Here is a 20,351-nt window from a genome sequence, read left to right as displayed (position 1 = left end):
AGTACAAATATCAACAACTTTTTGCCAGAACCGCAGACTGCATCTGCAGGGCTGAAGGGTTTCAGGCACTGTGCCTGAATTCAAGAGTGTGCTGGGCCATTTAAGAGTCGATACTCGAGACTCGATACATGTCTCATAACTTCAGGCACAATGTTCCTTACTTTAAGCCCTTGATCTGTAAAGAATGTCACGACTGAGTTATTTTTGCCCTGGAAAAGCGATCGTGTCTCTGCAATTTATTGTACCACTCACCTGGTGTGTGTGTGTGTGTGTGTGTGTGTGTGTGTGTCTCCTGTCAGTCACCAGCCTGCCTCCCAGCACCTCCCTGTCCCACACGGCTGTGTCCCAGAGCCTGGTGATGTCATCGGCGGGCATGGCCAGTGATGGAAGTGTGACCCTCACACTGGCAGACACCCAGATGCTGGATGCGGTCACACTCAACCTCAACTCACAGGTACGCTCAACCGCAAAGGTACGCGCACACACACACACACACACACACACACACACACACACACACACACACACACACACACACACACACACACACACACACACACACACACATACACACAAACACATACACACTCAACCTCAACTCACACACACACACACACACACACACACACACACACACACACACGCTCAACCTTAACTCACAGGTATACACACACACACACACACACACGCACACACACACATGCACACACACACGTTCAACAGTTCATACACACACTGTTGTACACATATAGTCTCAAACTCAACTCACAAGTACACCCATGCATACAGACACACATACTTATACATATATATATATATATATATATACTGTACGAACACACACACACATAATCATACACACACAATTAAAATGTTTTGTAGAAAACAAATGTGTGCACACGGTGCATGGTCGAATGGGGTGCAGCCGTGGCCTACTGGTTAGCACTTCGGACCTGTAACCGGAGGGTTGCCGGTTCGAACCCCGACCAGTAGGCACGGATGAAGTGCCCTTGAGCAAGGCACCTAACCCCTCACTGCTCCCCGAGCGCCGCTGTTATTGCAGGCAGCTCACTGCGCTGGGATTAGTGTGTGCTTCACCTCACTGTGTGTTCACTGTGTGCTGAGTGTGTTTCACTAATCTCGCGGATTGGGATAAATGCAGAGACCAAATTTCCCTCACGGGATCAAAAGAGTATATAAACTTATACTTATATGGATTCTCATTGTGTTTTTCCCTCTTCAGCAAAGCCAGCAGTTCTCCAGTGTGATGAGTGAGCAGGGTCTCCCCGGGCAACCGGTCACCTCCGCCCAGCAGGTCATCCTCGTCAGCCACCCCACCCAGACCACCGTGGCAACACTGGAGGACAACCTCAGGGTGAGTGACTAACGGAGTGACTGACTGTGTATGTTAGTGACTGACTGACTGTGTATGTTAGTGATTGACTGTGTATGTTAGTGACTGACTGACTGTGTATGTTAGTGATTGACTCTGTATGTTAGTGACTGACTGACTGTGTGTGTTAGTGACTGCCTTACTGTGTGTGGAAGATTCTGTCTACCTGCTTGTGCTGTCAATCATCAGCATTTTGATGTGTTTTTTTGTATGCAAGTGTCTGCGTGTTGTTTCCTCATAAAGTGTTGTAACTCGTTCCAAACATCTGTGCAGATCCTTTTTCCCTGGAGTTTCATTTAGCTGGTTTCAGCTGACGAGTCTGCACTCTCATTGTCATTATCCAAAGTGTTTTTAACTTATTTCAAACTTCGTTGTGGAAACTTTTCCCCATGAACAGCTGTCTGACTATGATGGTGCTGGTTTCAGCTGACATTGATGCATAGCTCTATACGTTGAAACAGCTGACGGTGTACTAACGCTCTGGCTCTTGCTCAGTGCTTTGCCTTTTGAATGATTGTGCACAGATACCGAGACACTTCCTTTCACTCATTCCATTAGACACAATTAAGATATACTGTAAAAGAGGAAAGAGTCAGAGACTGTGTGTGTGTGTGTGTGTGTGTGTGTGTGTGTGTGTGTGTGTGTGTGTGTGTGTGTGTGTGTGTGTGTGTGTGTGTGTGTGTGTGTGTGTGTGTGTGTGTGTGTGTGTGTGTGTGTGTGTGTGTTTGTTTTTGTGTTTGTGTTTGTGTTGTGTTTGTGTGTATGAGATGTGTGTGTGTGTGTGTCATTGAGGTGCGTGTGTGTAATATATAAATAATTTGATTTCATATCATAGCTATGCAGATGACACCCACATTTACTTAGCTCTGTCACCAAATCACTATGGTCCCCTTGAATCTCTTTGTCAGTGTATTGACCAAATCAGCAAGTGGATGTCTCCAAATTTTCTTCAGCTGAACAAAGAACAAACTGAAGTAATTATATTTTGTAAAAAGGAGGAAAGACTTAGGGTTGCCCCTCTCCTTGACACAAAAGGGTTCAAAGCAAAGAATACTGTTAAAACTCTTGGTGTATTCATTGACAGTGGTCTTAATTTCAACAGCCACATGAAAGCAATAACTAAATCAGCTTTTTACCACCTTAAAAAACAAACTTAGAAGGCTGATGTCAAAACATGTTTTAGAAAAACACGTTCATGCCTTTATCTCCAGCAGGGTTGAATACTGCAATGGGCTTTTCACAGGCCTTCCTAAAAAGACTACACAGCTTCAGGTGATACAAAACGCAGCAGTTAGGGTTCTCACGAAAACTAAAAGAACTGACCACATTACTCCAATTCTTAGGTCCCTGCACTGGCTTCCAGTAAGTCACAGAATTGACTTTAAAGCACTACAGCTTGTTTATAAATACCTGTCAGACATCCTTGAGCAGTACACACCTTCTCGACCTCTCAGGTCTCAGGAGAAAAACCTGTTAGTAAAACCTGCTGTTAGAACTAAACATGGTGAAGCAACTTTTAGCTGCTATGCGGTTCAGCTCTGGAACCAACTTTCGGATGACATCAAAAAGGCCCCAACTGTAGCAAGTTTTTAATCTAGATTTAAGACCAAACTGTTCTCTGATGCCTTCTGCTAACTGCACTGAGTTACAAATTCTGAATTTGTCTTTAAATTATTCCACCTTGTGTCTTTTATTTGGTCTTTTTAATTCTTTATTTTTAAATGATTTTACCTTGTGTGTTTTATGTTTTCTTTTTTATGTTTTACTTTTTAAACTATTCTTTGACTATTACCCTTCTATGCTTTTATTTGCTATTACTGTTTGCTTTTGTTCATGTAAAGCACATTGAATAACCTCTGTGTATGAAATGTGCTATATAAATAAACTTCACCTGACTTGACTTAACCTCCAGTGTGTTTGCTTGATTTGTGCAGCCGGCGGGTAAGGAGGAGGAGCTCGGGGAGAAGCGGGTGCTGAACCAGTGCTACTTCTGCGACCAGGTGTTCCACACGGCCAACCTGCTGCGCCGCCACTGCAGGCAGAACCACGGCAAGGAGCGCTGCCATGTCTGCCGCGTCTGCAACAAGGCCTTTAAACGTGCCACGCACCTCAAGGTACACACACACACACACACACACACACGCACACACACACACACACACACACACACACACACACACACACACGCTAACAAACATAAAGACACACATGCTTACAAACATAAACACACGTCCCACTCCACAAACAAACACACACACACACACACACACACACACACACACACACACACACACACACACACACACACCAAATTCATGCACTTAGACACATCAAGGTGTATAGATCAAGCTATACCAAAATCTAAAACGGATAGTTCCGGTCCTTGATTATGAGGCTGAATCGTGTATGGTGCCATTGTAAAACCCAACGCAGCCCTTCACGTTGACCACATCTCTTTCTATATTACTGTGCCACCAACAATTGATGCAAAACTTGCAGAGTGGCTGCATCTTGCTGTTGCTTGGCAACCATTCTGATAGTAGAAATATATTTCTTCACGGAAGAACGATTCTGTGAATCTGTGAATAAATCATTCAATTTCACATTGTGCCTAACAATGGCCCTTAGCTGTTCTAGAATCATTGGAAACTACGGCCTCTTGGGGCTTATTGCTTACATGACAGGATCAACATTGATACATAAATGCACGCAGCACATGCTGTACCTGCAGACACACAGATAAGAGAAGACACAAATAGCTTCTAGAAGCTTCTTTACAGAGCCTGTCCAGACCTTCCTGGGATATTCTGCTCAGTAGCCCTCCTTCCTTAGCCATGAGCCATGTAAACCAGTTGTCATTGCCACACAGTCACAGACATCCACTATCTATTTATCTATCTGTCGGTCCTTGACTGACAGACAGGATGGTCAGTGTCTTCTTTCAAAACGATGTGCGCCTTTAAGTATTCATCCTTGTCAGAAATGGTCTGATGTTGTGCATGCACACATGAATCCACATGCTCATATCATGTACAGTACACCACGATCCTTTTTTACGAGTTTCACTCGTCGTATTTCACTCTAAATCCTGTCAGGGACAGAGGCACAAAACACAGCCCTGCAGTGACCATCAAGCAGGACACAGACAAGACAAGACAAGACAACAGATGCACTGCCTAGCTAGGTTAGCGAGGCAGACAGAGAGATGTACTTCAAGCTGTCACATCACCTTAATTGAACTTGGAGAGGAGAGCACAAGTTTACCTGGTTATTGTTTCCAACATTCAGTCATTGTGTTTTTTTTTTTTAATTCTTTTAAATATTCACTCCAGCTCTGAAATAAGATGTGACTGGTGGGGTAACTTGTGTAGTGAGAGTATGTGGCTGCTCAACTCTGCTTCATTAGAATTCTGCTGCCACACACACACACACACAGACACAGACACACAAGAACCTACAGCAGAGCCAGAAGAACTTTTTGGACCACGCAGCAGTTTCCCTTCAGACCTTGTCCCATCAACTTCCAAGATTCATAATGTTAATGTTAATGCCTTGTAGATTAAGGGCTGTATTTTGGGTCACCAGCGCATGGCGTAATACTTGTGATTCACCCGCGCAAAGTTGAATTCGGTATTTTGCACGTTTATTTTTTAAGCATTGCGCCCAGGGGTGTGGCAATTAACAACCTAGGGAGGGGTCTAGCGCGTTGTCTAAAAATCGCTATCATACACCACCTTAACCTGGTCAGAAGTCAATGGCGAGTTGTTCATATGCTATTTTAAGAGCGCATGTCACCAGTCATATTGGCAGGTGCACGCACCATCCTTCTATCATTCATGAACGCACACCAGCGCACGTCCATGCAAAGCATTACAAATTGCACGATTACAATGGGAAACATAATTAGAACAAAGATATTACGAAATACTGTACATCTCATAATGAGTAGTTATTCACCATCATTTGCAAATTGGTAATGACGGTTAAAAGTGATTAGGGGAGAGGCGAGAGACACGTATGGAGCACAGCTGAAGATGCACTGTCGCGAGATATAAGCAACTCCTCTGCAGGATAAATGTGGTTTTATTCAGTCATTTGAGCAATATTAGGGTAAGTGTTGCTTTTTCCAGCCTATGTTTTGAGTGGTAACCCATTGTCAGTCAATAGTGAAAGTAACTGCATATAACTGTCTTGTGAAGTTAGTTTCACTTTGCCAATGAGTTCAAATAGACGAGTGCAAATGCGTGAAGGCTATGCTAGGTTTTAGTAAAGCATGGTTTAAGAATGACTTCTATACGGTCTCGCAAGCAGCCTCCTTCAAATGCGCCTTTGAATGGCAAAATACCGATGCATTTATTTGACATATCGCGCGTTGCGCCGTTAAAGGGAATGACAGATGTCATTCTCATTGGTTTAAAATGATGTTATGCCCCAAACACACCCATATGACTGATTAAAAGACCTAGGAACACCTTGTTACGCCATGTGCTCCACTTTTGATAGCGAAACCCCTCCCAATGTGAACTGGACATCCTACTAAATTTTAATAGACTTTTGACGAGTGACGATGCACTTTAGAATGTCATGATAGGGCCCAAAGTCTGTTATATGTTATTAATTGGATCCTTTTTTCATTCAAGACCCCTCCACCCACCCAAATGTAGCTCACTGATTAATTGAATTGAAAATTACAAATCCATCTTATAATGACTTATATTTCTTGAGCTCATTTTAAGCTTAAAAAATATGTTGGCAGCTCCAGATTGCTTCTTCACCCTCAAACCCACACATATATTCAACCTCAAGAGAGAGTTAAATAATCATGCTCTCTAATCTTAAATCTGTGTAACTTAAACTAACACAGACACACAGACACACAGACACACACACACACACACACGCACACACACACTCACTGGTGACAGTGCTTCCATAGCTCAGCAAACACACACTCTTATTGGCAGTCTGTGCGCTACCCATCTCTAGAGATATCCACCCACTCTCTGTACTGTAGCTGTGACCTGACCTGTTAGTGTTCTGCTGGGGAAATGCATTAAATAGGTTCAGACACTAGACAACCACTGAATTATAAGTATGCACATCAATAGACTGCAGTGTGTGTGTGTGTGTGTGTGTGTGTCTAGGAGTACAGTATGAGATAGGGTGACGATGGAGTCAGACAGGGAGAACCAGTTGGCTATCCAGGTGAAACAAAAGAAATCCTGTTTTTCTGGACATTTCGTTTCTGAAGCATTCCCCATTTAATAGACCAGCCCTCGAGCACTAACCCTTGACCACAGTCTTTGTTCTAGTCACTCTCTGAGCTGCATCAGTCTTCAAAAATTCCCTTTTCCCTTCTCTTCTCATCTAACATCGTGTCCGAACTGCATGCGATGCAAGTGAGCGTCAGCGACGTTTTGAGCAGAACTTGTGCCGGACGCCCCATTTCTGTTTCCCTTCTGTCGCTCATGCTGTTCTGCTATTTTGAACGAGAAATATGACTCAGTGGACCTGCATATGTAACAGATTGAATGTGGACGGAGAGCATTAACATCGCAGTCACAGTCTCATACACCACAGTCAGTCATTTGCATGCAGTTAGAATACGCTGCAACTCCAACCCTGTCTCACCATCTCACCCCCTGTCCCCTGTTACACCTGTCTCCCCAACAGCACAACAGACTGTCTTCGTTCCTCTCCACAACAGATCAACAGATATATAAGGAAGCATTTATCACTTTTCCACCAACCTAGTGTCCGTGAGGGTTCGGAGTTAGTGCCACATCTCAAACCAGTTCCTCGTGTTTCGACACTGACTCTTGGTCAGGGAAAACTGGTTTTAAGGCCTTGATGCTGAGTCCAGAAAAAAAGAACGGTTACATCAGGGGTTATGGGTGAGGTTGTGGCCATTGAAGAGCTGTTGTGGTCACCAGTTTTGCCCAGATGTGCAGTGGTGAAGTAGATTGTGATTAGAGGCCCCGCGTCATAATGGAGAGACTGTCCAGTGTGGTAGAGGCCAGTCGGTGCGTGGGTCTCCTCTCTGGTCCCTTGACCCATAAGCATTTAAACAGTGTCCCCTGTTTCACGTAGATGATTGCGTGGCTTCACAAAGCCCTCCACGTTGGCTTGCTCTCGACTATTTAGAGAGGCTCTTAGAGAAAAGTGTGTGTTTGTGTGTGTGTAATGGCTGTGTCGATGTGTACATAATTGTTAAAGGAAGCACGATGCATTTGTGGTTGGATGATGCTATCCATTCCCAATGTCCAGCATACAGTATATGTTCCCTTTGTTAGGGGAAGAGTACTGGTTGAACACATTCCCTGATATCTAAGTCCCTTTTGAATAAAAGCAGCATTGAAAAGGGCCCAGCATAAACGGATGCTCTAACTACTTAAAGTTGATCTTTGAGCAGAACCGTCTTATCACGTAGATGAATGTGTCGAGCTAGAGGAGCTCAGCCCAAATGGCCCCAGCTCATTCTCAATTCCTCACGCATCTGGCTTCCGGAAGCCTCCGCGTTTCATTTATGGAATGCAACGCTCCGCCGGCCCCTGTGAGTGTGACTGGAACGGAATCCAACCCTCTCTCTGTCACAGCTAATCACCAGGGATGGAATAAAAAAAAGAGAAGAAAAAAAAGAAAAACTTTACTCGTTTCCTCTTGGCTAACTCTTTCCTTCCCCTCTTCTTGTCCTCTGTCTGTCTGTTTTGCTCTATTTTTGTCGACCTTTTTGGTTTAAGCGCCTCTCTTTATCCTTCTTTTTCCTCTCTCGCTTCGTCTGTGTCGTTAAAAGGTGAGTCAGCCGTATGAGTGTTAGTTCATCAATTCAACCCCTGTCTGTATCAGTCCATGAACCGCCTTTCTTTCTCTCTCTCTCTCTTCCCTCTATCTCTCTCTCTCTCTCTATCTATCTCCCCCTCTCTCTTCCCTCTATCGATTTCGCACTCAGTTGTGGGGATATAACCATGGACCAATTCCACTTATACAGCTGTTCTCCATGGCTCTGTGCACACAATGTCCCCCCTTTTATAACTATATAGACACGTCAAAGGTGCCTGACAAGGGGAACGGTAGCGTGACATCCACAGACAGATTAATGGCCTTTCAATATGGCGTGTGGCAACAAGATCTACCAGGGCACTGAAAGTGTGACCTCATCATCTCTGCATCTAATGTCGACCGTAGAGAGGCCCTGATATGTCTGCTGCGTGTGACAATTTATGCCTGTTTTGTCACGGTTGATGTAAGAGATTTAAGATCACCTTGTGAGAAGAAGAGATTTAGCCATGTCAAGGGTGTTGAATTAGGAAGAGCTACGCCCGGGCTTAGTGGATCCGTCCCAGTGCTTCGGCGACGGAGGATTTAGCTCCATGAGTAATACACCAGGAGTTTTGTGGGGAGCTTTTGGAAGCGGCTTATTAACACCCAGGTTAGAAATGAAGCCGAGCGAGTGATCTGAAAATGTCATGGAGTCGCTTTGGAATAGACTTTGGCTGACAGTGATGGCAGCCCACAAAAAGTCATTTTGAATAGAACTGTGCCTTGTCTTGCTCTTGCGGATTGTATTGTCATTCAGTAGAAACGTCTAAAATGAAAATCCATTGCTATAGCGCTACTACTGGTAAATTAAAATTGTTACCTCAAAATGGATTGCATTGCAACTTCAATTTAAAGGTGTCAGATGCAAGTTATTTAGCAAGCATTTCAGGACCGCTCCATTCACAGCTCAGGAGAGGAACATAATTGAACAGCTATTGTGTCCTCTATGTAAAGTTAAACCACAGATGTTCCTCAGAGGTCATACATACCTTATGCATACCTTTAACAACTTGCCTGGCCCTTTATGGTTTTTATCACTAAGCACATTTGCTGCTTGTGGCCTATGCATAGTATGTATTCAAATACTAGGGCCTGCCATTAGAAAGTGAGAACTCACTTCTGTCCACTTTATATGGTGAGAAGTTTATGGATAGTTGCACTTAATTGGGTGGTGGCTGCTAGAGTTGGTCTGTTGGGTGCCACCAGTCTGACATTAATGGCCTTTACCCAGAAAATTGGGTGTCAGCTGAAATTGATGTTTGTTTTTCCCCCGATTCTCCCACAGCTCACAGCGTTATCGCTGTCTGGCCTGCAGTATGGCACTTTTACGCTTTGCTTGTTTTCCTTGATTCCTGAAATTAAAGTAATAAAAGTGTGTGTGTGTGTGTGTGTCTGTGTGTGTGTGTGTGTGTGTGTGTGTGTGTGTGTGTGTGTGTCAGTGTGTGTGTGTGTGTGTGTGTGTGTGTGTGTGTGTGTGTTTGGATCTTTTGAAAAGGACTTTGTTTCTCAGAACAGCCATGAAATAAAAGACAAGTGACAGCAAAAATCCACAGGTTGTTTTGTAAAGAATCCTCAGTGGGAATGGAAGCCTTAAACAAAGAATTGGAAATTCTATAAAGTTATTAGAGATGCAGTAATGGAAGATCACAGGAGGAGCCCCATGAGGACAATGACCACTATGGTGTACTCGATAGAGCTGGTATCTATTAATGTTCGTGCAAATAGGCGGATTCATGTCCCTTGCAGTTTGCAACTGCGAGGTACATGGCAGGTGCCACACAGAACGGTTTCATTTTGAGAGGTATGCTGGCACCCCCTCTGCGATGCGTTCGTCCCCCAGTTTCATGAGCTTTTATGACAAAACCGTGACTGTGGTAGTTAACAATCTACACCCTAATATAAAAACTGTTAGCTTTCCTGGTATCAAATGACAAATGGTATCAGTTAGGCCTATAACACAACATAAATTGTGCTGGCGACCCAAATAAAATCTCCTGCGACCCACCCGTGGGTCGCGACCCAGACTTTGGGAAACACTGGTGTACATCATGTAATGACCGTGTGAGCAATTCTCAGTGAATTAACGTGTGTGTGTGTGTGTGTGTGTGTGTGTGTGTGTGTGTGTGTGTGTGTGTGACCTGTAGGAACATGAGCATGTGCACCAGAACGGCCCCTCTCTCAGCTCTCAGAGGCCTCGTGTGTTCAAGTGTCCTTCCTGTGACAAAGCCTTTGCCAAGCCCAGCCAGCTGGAGCGACACAACAGGACTCACACAGGTACGCGCAACCTCCCCTCACAAGTACAATTAACACACACACGCACACACACACACACACACACCTCTCCTCCATATATATAATATAGCAAGGAATAGGTATATCTCACATCACTCATACACTGTATACTTATCACTCATATATCTCACACCAAGGTAAGACAAACAGTCTTACACAGCCACACTTCCAAAGATTACTTCTCTCACACAATCATTGGGCAGGATTCATATTCTCAGGGCTTTTCAACTGATTGTGACCCAGGGACCACCTTTCTGGCTAATGAAGCCACCTCAAGACTGAGCTGAATATAAAAAGTGATTCACACAGTGGGACTACATTATTGAATGCATGGTCAGGGACCACCAGCAATGCCTTCATAGACCACTGGTTGTGTTGCATCTACAGGCCCTGATTGTAATAGCTGTTTTTAGAATGGCTGCATGTAGCCTGCAGCAAGTTGCCCATTCATTGCCAATATGGCATGAGATTGCCTGCTGGTCAGTTGCATGAAACTAGAGGTCTGCACGGGACTGATTTTTCTGTCCCGCTCCCGCAATATTCTGTCCCGCTCCCGCATTAATATGTCATTTTTAGTCCCGCTCCCGCCCGCATCTGTAACATGATGTCTCGCTCCCGCCCGCTAAAGCCCCCATGCAGGAGGGATAGCCTATTCAGTTTTTCTTTCTGTCTCACGAAAGGAGCACACACACCTGAGAAAGACTCCAGATGTCAGTTTCTTTGTTCTGAATGTAGGCTAACAACTGAAGTAGGCCTAGTCTGGTGCCCTCTTCCTCTGTCGTGCTGTCGATTTCGAGTTTTGACAATGAGCAGCAGGAACAAATTGAACCCACGTAAACGACAATATAGGCCTGCTATCTGTCAGTTATGCTTAAACCCCGTTTTTTAATGCTGCCTAACAGAACATCCAGCTGAACTATAGTTATGAACACTACTTTAATTATTTCCATATTTAATTTTACCCACATATTTAATTTGCGGGAGTGCAGTGAATCATCGGTTTGTCCCGCACCCGCGAACGCACCTCTCTCATCCCGCCCGCACCCGCAAAGAGCTTTCAAAAGTTGTCCCGCGCCGCACTCTTTTGCGTCGGGACCCGCGGGTCTACCGCGGGAGTGCAGACCTCTACATGAAACATCTTACACTGATGCTTTCTTGAAGAATTTAGGATGCATCCTTCAAACACGTGAAGTCTTGTCCTCATACAATGATCCCTCATTGGTGGTGGTTAGTGAGGTTCCCCCTTCACTGTGAAGTGTTTTGGGTGCCTTGCAATGTGTTCTTGTTGTTGTTGTTATTGTTATTGTTATTGCATAACTGTTCTCATTCAGCCAAGCCCAATTAGCTAGGATGCAATTCATGAAAATTGGGCACTTCTGGATAAGTTTTTGATTTTTGATTGTTAGGTATAGGCCTAAGGTTTTCAAAAATCCATGGATACAAGTTGGGGTGGCCCCCCTAGTGGCAGTTATCCATAAAATCCAAAATGGCCCCCGCCGAAAAGAGAAAAGGTTATATCTCAGCTTCCTTTAGTCTTAAAATTGTTGTATAATGTATTTTCTCTACTTTGTTTGATACAAGGAATCCAATTTTGATATGTTCTTCTTATTTTAAGTCTATTTCCATGTTAAATCTAGTATCATAGTCATATTTAGCTCATAAACTGTCAATATCTCTGAAAAAGTCACATTGAAATACTCAGGTCCCTAGACCCATATTTTTACCTCCAAGGTATGCTTTTCTTTGTTGATTGGACAGGTCACTATCACTATAGTGTCAAAAATCACATGTATGAAGAACATATCAAAATTGGATTCCTTGTATCAAACAAAGTAGAGAAAATACATTATACAACAATTTAAGACTAAAGGAAGCTGAGATACTGTATAACCTTTTCTCTTTTCGGCAAAGAGAGCTTCTCTTTTCGGCAAAGAGAGCTTCTCTTTTCGGCAAAGAGAGCTTCTCTTTTCAGTTGGGGGGCCACCCCAACTTGTATCCATGGATTTTTTAAAACCTTAGGCCTATACCTAACACCCTGCCAAAAATCAAAAACTTATCCAGAAGTGCCCAATCTTCATGATTTTTCACATATTCCTTCCCAGCTAAATGGAAAAAGTGCATGATTATGCCGAGAAAATGTTTTACTACGAGGACTGTTTGTCATTGTCCAGTCCTGCAGATTTGTTTTTCACACACCACTGAAAGTACAAGGAGTTTTTCTAAATCTAACTTTCTTGTATGTACTGTGCAGCGGCAGTACGAGGGTGGTCAAATATTGATGTTTTATCAGCCTGTGGTCAGATAGACTGTTCTGTCGTTTTGCCAGTAATCTAATAAATCCACATAGGCTGAGGTCATACATGCATATGAGAGCTGTCATCTCTCTGGGTGAAGTAGATCAGGTGATGGGAAACCAATAAAACTGAAATAATAATAAGTATGCATTTAATTAGTGCTTTTCAAGGCACCCAAAGACACTTTACAATTTTCACATAGATGCAAACAAACACACAAGGTACATGGCCAAAAAGTTGCATAAAAAGAAAAAACAGAAAAAAACGGAAGACAAAACTAGCCCTTAAAATTGTGGGTTTTTGAACATTCTAACATAAGATTCCATTCCGCAACATTTCAAGGTTCTAAAATTCTATGTTAAATTCAATGAACCCAGATATTCTTTAAAACAATTATTTTCCAACATTCCTATCACACCGGTGTGACCGTACACTTTTAAGGGCTAGAGACATGGTTAGTAGATGACTATCCCTTCCCCCCACACACACACCTATATTTCCTGTGGGTCAGGGCATTGAGCCTGTGGAAGCGAGACAGCCTTCATTCAACACCGAAAAAGTCTTCTAACCATTCCAATGACTCCGAAACTGTTAAGTTAAGGTAAATTAAGCTAAAAAAAAACCTGCATAGTTCCCCTTTAAAGAGAATGATTGTGAACATAAGGTTGCTCACAACATTTAGTACAACACATACTGTACATACAGTACATACATAACACTAAAGAATGAGGAGTGCTCTAGAGAGAAGGCTCTCAAGCCTAGAGCACAGATAGACTGTCACTTAATGCAACAGACATATAACAGACTTACTTCATGTGCTCACTAAAATCAAATGTGACTAAGTAAGAACTGTGTAAGAAATTCAAATGTGACTTTAGGTAAGAATTACACAAGTAGCTATTTGAAAAAGGAGCCGTATAACTGGGGGTGGTTAATATATCAAAGCATTTGATTCACTGTCTCTTACTCTCTCTGTCTGAGTCCCCCCCTCTCTCTCTCTCTCTCACACTTTGTAACAATCAGCCCTTTAACGTTCTTTTTAAAGAACTATGTTACTATAAACGCACAAGGGGTTCTTTGGAATGAAAGTAGTAATCGATAATAAGAAAACTGCAATACTGTCACACATTGTCTTGTTGTGTGTCTTGTTTGTTGGAGCGCTTTGGGTTGCACTATGTGTATGTTAAATGCGCTTTAAAAATAAAAATGACTTGACTTGACTTGACTTGACAAATGCCTTCTTACCCAAACAAATATGCATAAGAGTAGGTATACTGCCGTTAATAAAGCACACAGCAACCAACAAATATTCAGACGGCGCTGAACACAAACAAGAAAAGACGCACCAAACAGTTCAATTGAATGACGCGCTTAGCGCAGTATATTATAATTGCACCAATTATCCCGTGCAACCACACAATACTTGAATCCCCCCTTTGTCTCAGTCCACAAAATTAAACTAAAAGTCCAAACTAAAGGAAAACTTAAAGTCCTTCCCAGGATTGCGCCACAGTCTTTAAATTCCAAGCAGGAAACAGGTAGGCCGCGAGTATTATCTTTTGTCGGAACGCAGCGAAAAATATATAATCCACAACAAAAAAGGCAAAAAGTTGAGCGCTGATCCAGTGGTATACCACGCCAAAAAATACAAAAACGAGATAGATCTCACCAGATCCGTAGAACGTCGGGCAACGTTAACACACGAAGTTGAAGTTTGGGTCCGGGCACGTCCTCTTGCTGGAGACGCGCGCACAAGATAACAGTCTATGCAGTTAAATAATGTTCTATTCTCTCCCCCATTAAAGCCGTCTCTTAAGGCAGCGGTCCCCAACCACCGGGCCGCAGGACATTCCTAACCGGGCCGTAGCCTACGACATGAGTTTAAAAAAAAATTCATGCAAACTAAACTAAATTTAATTTGCAATAATGTCACGTTTTTACATGGCATAGGCCTATATGCAGTTGTTTGATTGCACGCATGTTTGCATTTTGCAAGGTCTATTTTCTTACGTCTGTCTGTCCCGCCTTCAACACTTTTACATATTGCCTTCAGCGCTGCGCAGCCTCAGGTCAGCTCACTTCACTTGATCAGTTCTTGGCGAACGGTATGTCACACGAAGTTAGCTAAACTGCTAGAATGAGCAACAAAAAACAAGCATCTTTAGCAGGTCACTGGCCAGAGTGTTTCAGTTGAGAGAGCCGCTGCAGAGATTTCTTACAGAAAAAAAGCTGCACATTTTAGTGATGAGGACTGGGTGTCAAAACTCGCTTACCTGTGTGACATATTCGGATTGCTTAATGACCTCAACCTGTCACTCCAGGGGAGAATGACGACTGTCTTTAAACTGGCAGATAAAGTCGCTGCATTTAAAGCCAAGCTTGATTTGTGGGGACAACGAGTGGACCGGGGTGTATTTGATATGTTCCAAACAGTAGTGTGAGTTTTGGGAGAGACTGAGGCAGGGCCCTTTCTCTCGCAGCTGGTGCGCGATCACCTTATTGCGCTTTCAAATGAGTCTGAGCGTTACTTCCCATCCTCCAAAGATCCACGGCAAACCAATGAGTGGGTCCGCAACCCATTTGTCAATATCCCAAATAGTCCTAACTTGTCAGCGCAGGAGGAAGAGCAGTTGATCGAAATTGCAAATGACGGTGGTCTTAAGAGTGTCTATAAGGAAACCTCTTTGGCGGGTTTTTGGATCAAAAACAAAGCAGAATATCCCGAGATAGCCGTAAAAGCGCTGAAAACGTTGCTACCATTTCCCACCACCTAGGCTATATGCGAGGCCGTGTGAGGGTGTCACTGTCTTCCATCATTCCATAAGCAGGGCTCCCACTGATTATATTCGTAATGTACGTTTAGTTCCCATGTTTGGTTCCCATATTTTGTTAAGCATGTTCACACGTATAGATGTAGCTTCAAGTTGTTCAATATTCATAGTTCATATTGTTAAATTTTCACTTCTTCAAGTTCACGTTTTTCACATGTTTAAGAGATCGTTACCTTCACTGTTCATACATAACTGGAGCTAGTTCTTTTCAAGTAATGCATGCACAACACATATGGAACATGGAACCCCCGCCCCGCCGGTCCGTGGAAAAAAAATAGGAATCAAACCGGTCCATGGTACATAAAAGGTTGGGGACCCCTGTCTTAAGGTATAGTTTGAAGAGCTATCAAACCAAAGGGAACTAGCTTTAAATTTCTGTAGCTGCAGCAAACAATACTGGCGCCACGTATTCAAACACACCCGCACTTGCTGAATCTCTCCACGGACCGCCCCACACACCTGATGCACCCACCTAAGTAAGCTTGGGTGCGCGGTGATGGGAAACGCGGGTGGCCGAACCCTTAAAGAGACACCCCACATTCTTACCAAAACCACAGTGGAAAATAAATATATTACACAGGTATACATATGAATATCATTCCTCATACATAAATATTATATGAAATCAGAGTAATGTTCTGTGCAATAATAAATGTTAAGGAACACTTAAATTAATGTGACGGTGTCACAACTTTTCCCCTCTTTCCCTCTCCTTCTCCCACTATCTGTATCCCAGTTACCAAATTAGTCACATACAAACACAAAGCAAACAGGATATGCAATGAAAGCACATCTTTGCATTGGATGAAAAGTGTGTGTGTGTGTGTGTGTGTGTGACGTTCCAAAAGGAAGGACAGAGAGTAGAGGGAGAGAGAGAGCAACTGAGTATAGCATTGCATTTGCAAGGTTGTGCAAAGTAGGAAGTTTATGCTATATATAAGTTTAAGTACTCTTACGATGCACATCTATGCACATGATATGCGATGCATGCATGCACGTGCACCTGTGCCTCTTATCCTTAAATAATCTTCTCAGTGGCAGGGAGTGAATGGGAGCGTATATCAGAGCGTACATCACTGCCTGCCCTGATAAAAGAGAGAAGAGGAATTATCACATGAATGACAGGGATGCTGGGGTCTTGAATTGAGCTTGCGATGTGATAGAGACCCATCAAAGGTTAGTTATTGAGACTTCAGTTCCGTTAGTACCTACATTTGCATTAAATTTATTAATTTAGCAGACGCTTTAATCCAAAGCAACTTATATACGTAAGGGATAATGTATAAAAACAGGGCGAACAGAACTTGTTTTGTCCTGAAGGGACTTATTTTCCGATAATGACAGGCGCTCTATACATTATCCCGTTTATTATACGGCTACTTGCCAAAACAAAAAAATAAACTCCACGATATGTCTCTTAACATTTATTTGTTACTGTTTCGTTGTGGCTTTTGCTGAGAAAAAAATAGTAATGACACCAACTTATTGTAGAGGCTAACGCTAAATATAAAACACATGAAACAGCTACAAAATGCCTCTTGAGTGCACTTTTATGTGCTATCATGGTGGCCACCACCCCATATTAGAACTAGAAGAGCACCAGCTTACAATGTCATTTAATACATTTGTGGATTCTCCCTGTGATCCTGATCTGCTCCAAAATGTAACAAGTTCTTCCTTCCACCAAGTCAGCCTGAGCAAGGCATCTGACCACAAGGTTGCACCAGGCGGAGAATGTCAGCTAATTGGCCGCTGATGTAATTGTAATTGCTTGTCTTTTTGTGCGTCCTGCAGGAGAGCGTCCCTTCAAGTGCACGCAGTGTGACCGGGCGTTTAACCAGAAGAGCGCACTGCAGGTTCACCGCGTCAAGCACACCGGGGAGAAGCCCTACAAGTGTGAGGTGTGCAGCATCGGCTTCACCCAGAAGAGCAACATGAAGCTGCACATGAAGCGCTCGCACGGATATGGTACAGCACCCAGATTACACACACATTCTCTCATTCTCAGAGTACACACTCGCTTTCTCATTTTCAGAGTACACACTCTCTCATTCTCATAGTACACACTAACTCATTCTCATAGTACACACTCTCACTCTCTCATTCTCACACACTCTCTTATTCTCAGTACACACACAAGCTCTCATTCTCATAGTATAAACTCACTCATTCTCATAGTACACACTCTCTCATTCTCAGAGTACACACACAAGCTCTCATTCTCCTAGTACACACGCTCTCATTCTCATAGTACACACTCACTCTCTCCTTCTCATAGTATGCACACACGCTCTCATTCTCATAGTACACATTCTTTCTTATAGTACACACTCTCTAGTACACACTCACTCTCTCGTTAAGGCCATTGCACACTGAGTCTGTATTTTGTGTCCAAAATTGTCACAAGATCAAAAATGAAATACCACCTCACTTTGTATCGATCACGATTGCATGCCAGCTCCGAAAGTTTGGTCTGTCATTAAAGTTTTCGTATAAGGTTCGACGTTTTGCAGTTTTCACATCTTTATAGTGTTTCCTACACTGTGTTCTGAATTTGACAGATTGAAAAAAAATACTGATTTTAGTGCTTGGTGGCTCTTACTCTGCCAAAGGTCTTTCTTGTATTTCCATTTCTGTACTCCATTCATTCCCATCAATATTTTGTGTTCATTTTCTTATTTGCCGTCTTCTCCTCCTTGCGTTGTAACTCTGTCTCAAATTAGCTCTTTGCTGATTTCCTTTGTACTCAGTGACCTTTAATTCCTCAGTCTGTTTCAAATCACTTGATCTCGCTTAATCCGTCTCCCTGCACTGGGTACTTTTTCACTCCACCAAGATCTCTTTCTCTTCATTTTCTCTTTGTCAGTCTCCATCCCTCACTCACTCGCTCAGTCTACACCTTCAATAAAAATCACCACACACACACACACACGCACGCACACATTTCCTAACAGCCTAAGCCAAACTGCCAATCTCCCCAGGTTAGCTGTGCCAGGTTACTTTCTGCAATGTCCATCACTGTCAGGTGGTGCCTGCAGGCCAAAGCACAAATCATCCACGCCATGTAATCGAGCCTGGCACTCTCACTCATCTGAAGGACTCCCACAACTCACACACACACACACACATACATAAACATAGATAGCCCCCACACCTTTTATCATCTACTCTTTCCCACACTGGCTACCCATCTTCCTAAAAAGTCCACTCATTGTGCATTTTGATCAGCCATTCCCAGTGGGCTCTATTTAGTTTATGTCTGGTTGACAGCATTTATATTAGGAGCATGCCAGCCCCTCACGACTTGTTCTAAAGCAGCCACCACCAGCCAGCTGTGCACTTTGGCCAAACCCCCTGTGGCATAGCAGAAATTAGCGTGTAAAACGTGCCTTGCATTCCGTCTGAAGGAGGGCGCCGAGGAGCACCCTTGGGCTCGCCGTGTGTGTTGGCTGAGAGGAATTCGTGGTCACCACCGCCAGGTGTTTTTTGCATTAGGCTGGAATATTTCTGCTTCTTAGGGCTAGTCCACACGTACCAAACCGATCTTTTTTTCCTCTGTCTTCCCTGGAACCGTATCAAGAATATTTGCGTCCAAACGGATCCATCTCAACACGACTCAACACGTTACTTCATATCCCAGGCCTATAGGTGGCACTGTTTCTGTTACAGAAATTGACCAAAGCTTGCGTGCTGTAGGTTATACAAAGAGACTGAGTAGGCTACGATGAAAATTGCTAGTGCAAGGAAACCAGAATTGTTTGTGTGGACTGATAGTGAACTGTCAACTGTAAAACTAATAAACTTCATTTTTACGGTTTGTGAAGGGTGCAGTCACGTCCTTTATTTGGCTAACGCAGGTACAAATAATCTCCTTAACTTTCTTTGGTTGTAGGATGGTCCGCGATTCACATTAGTTTTGGCTATCACTGCAAGTGTATAGGCTACTAAACGTTAGGCCTTCCCAAGTTCTAGGCTATTCCGTTGCCACATTTATAATATTGCTATAATACCTTCGTTAGTAACAGTCGATACTTTTGCCTGCATCAAATTGCACATTCACATTTAGTGCGCATCTACCATAGGCTTAACATAATAATAATAATAATAATAATAAGCTTTATTTGTATAGCACCTTTCATACACAGAATGCAGCTCAAAGTGCTTTACATTTGAAGCATGTAACAAAATAATAGTCAGTCAGTCATTATCAATCACATTTCTTCATTGCTGGGGCCGTTTATGATCCACTCAGCAACATATCAAAAATATAGAAAATGACATGTCATAAGACTGGCAGCCTTAACCCTCTTACCCCCCACAAGCACGCCATATGGCAATTGTGGCAAGGAAAAACTCCCATATTCCAGGAAGAAACCTTGAGCAGAACCTGACTTAATAGGGGGAGCCCATCTGCTTCTGGCTGGCTGTGCCCTCCAATAGCAGCAGATGTAGAATAATCTGAAAAAGTAGTCTACAGGATAAGACGAGTTAACTAAAAGCTTTCCTGTACAGGTATGTTTTCAGATCTTTTTTAAAAATATTTACTGAACTCGCCTGCTTGATGTACAGAGGCAGGGTGTTCCATAGTTTGGGGGCATAATGGATAAAAGCAGCTTCTCCACTTTGTTTGTGGAGCACTTTGGGTACGATTAAAAGATTAGAATTGGATGATCTAAGTTTCCTTTGTGGTTGATAAGATATTAAAAGCTCAGAGATATATGA

General features: G+C 43.1%; 1 protein-coding gene across 1 annotated transcript in view; it reads left to right on the top strand.

Moving 5' to 3' along the window:
- znf236 (zinc finger protein 236) overlaps window positions 1-20,351 on the top strand; it is an 84,461-nt gene that overhangs the window by 56,074 nt on the left and 8,036 nt on the right. Inside the window, exons 27-31 of the mRNA XM_076280325.1 lie at window positions 300-454; window positions 1,244-1,375; window positions 3,328-3,507; window positions 10,357-10,486; window positions 17,424-17,597. Coding sequence (XP_076136440.1) covers window positions 300-454; window positions 1,244-1,375; window positions 3,328-3,507; window positions 10,357-10,486; window positions 17,424-17,597 — 771 coding nt within the window. The remainder of the gene's footprint in view (window positions 1-299; window positions 455-1,243; window positions 1,376-3,327; window positions 3,508-10,356; window positions 10,487-17,423; window positions 17,598-20,351) is intronic.

Source organism: Alosa pseudoharengus, unplaced genomic scaffold (genome assembly GCF_046254945.1).
Source record: "Alosa pseudoharengus isolate Yale_2024_CS ecotype anadromous, Long Island Sound unplaced genomic scaffold, YU_APseudo_1.1 YU_APseudo_1.1_scf_12, whole genome shotgun sequence".
NCBI lineage: Eukaryota > Metazoa > Chordata > Actinopteri > Clupeiformes > Clupeidae > Alosa > Alosa pseudoharengus.
The sequence above is the reverse complement of the archived record's forward strand: the minus strand, read 5'-3'. Positions and strand labels throughout refer to the sequence as shown.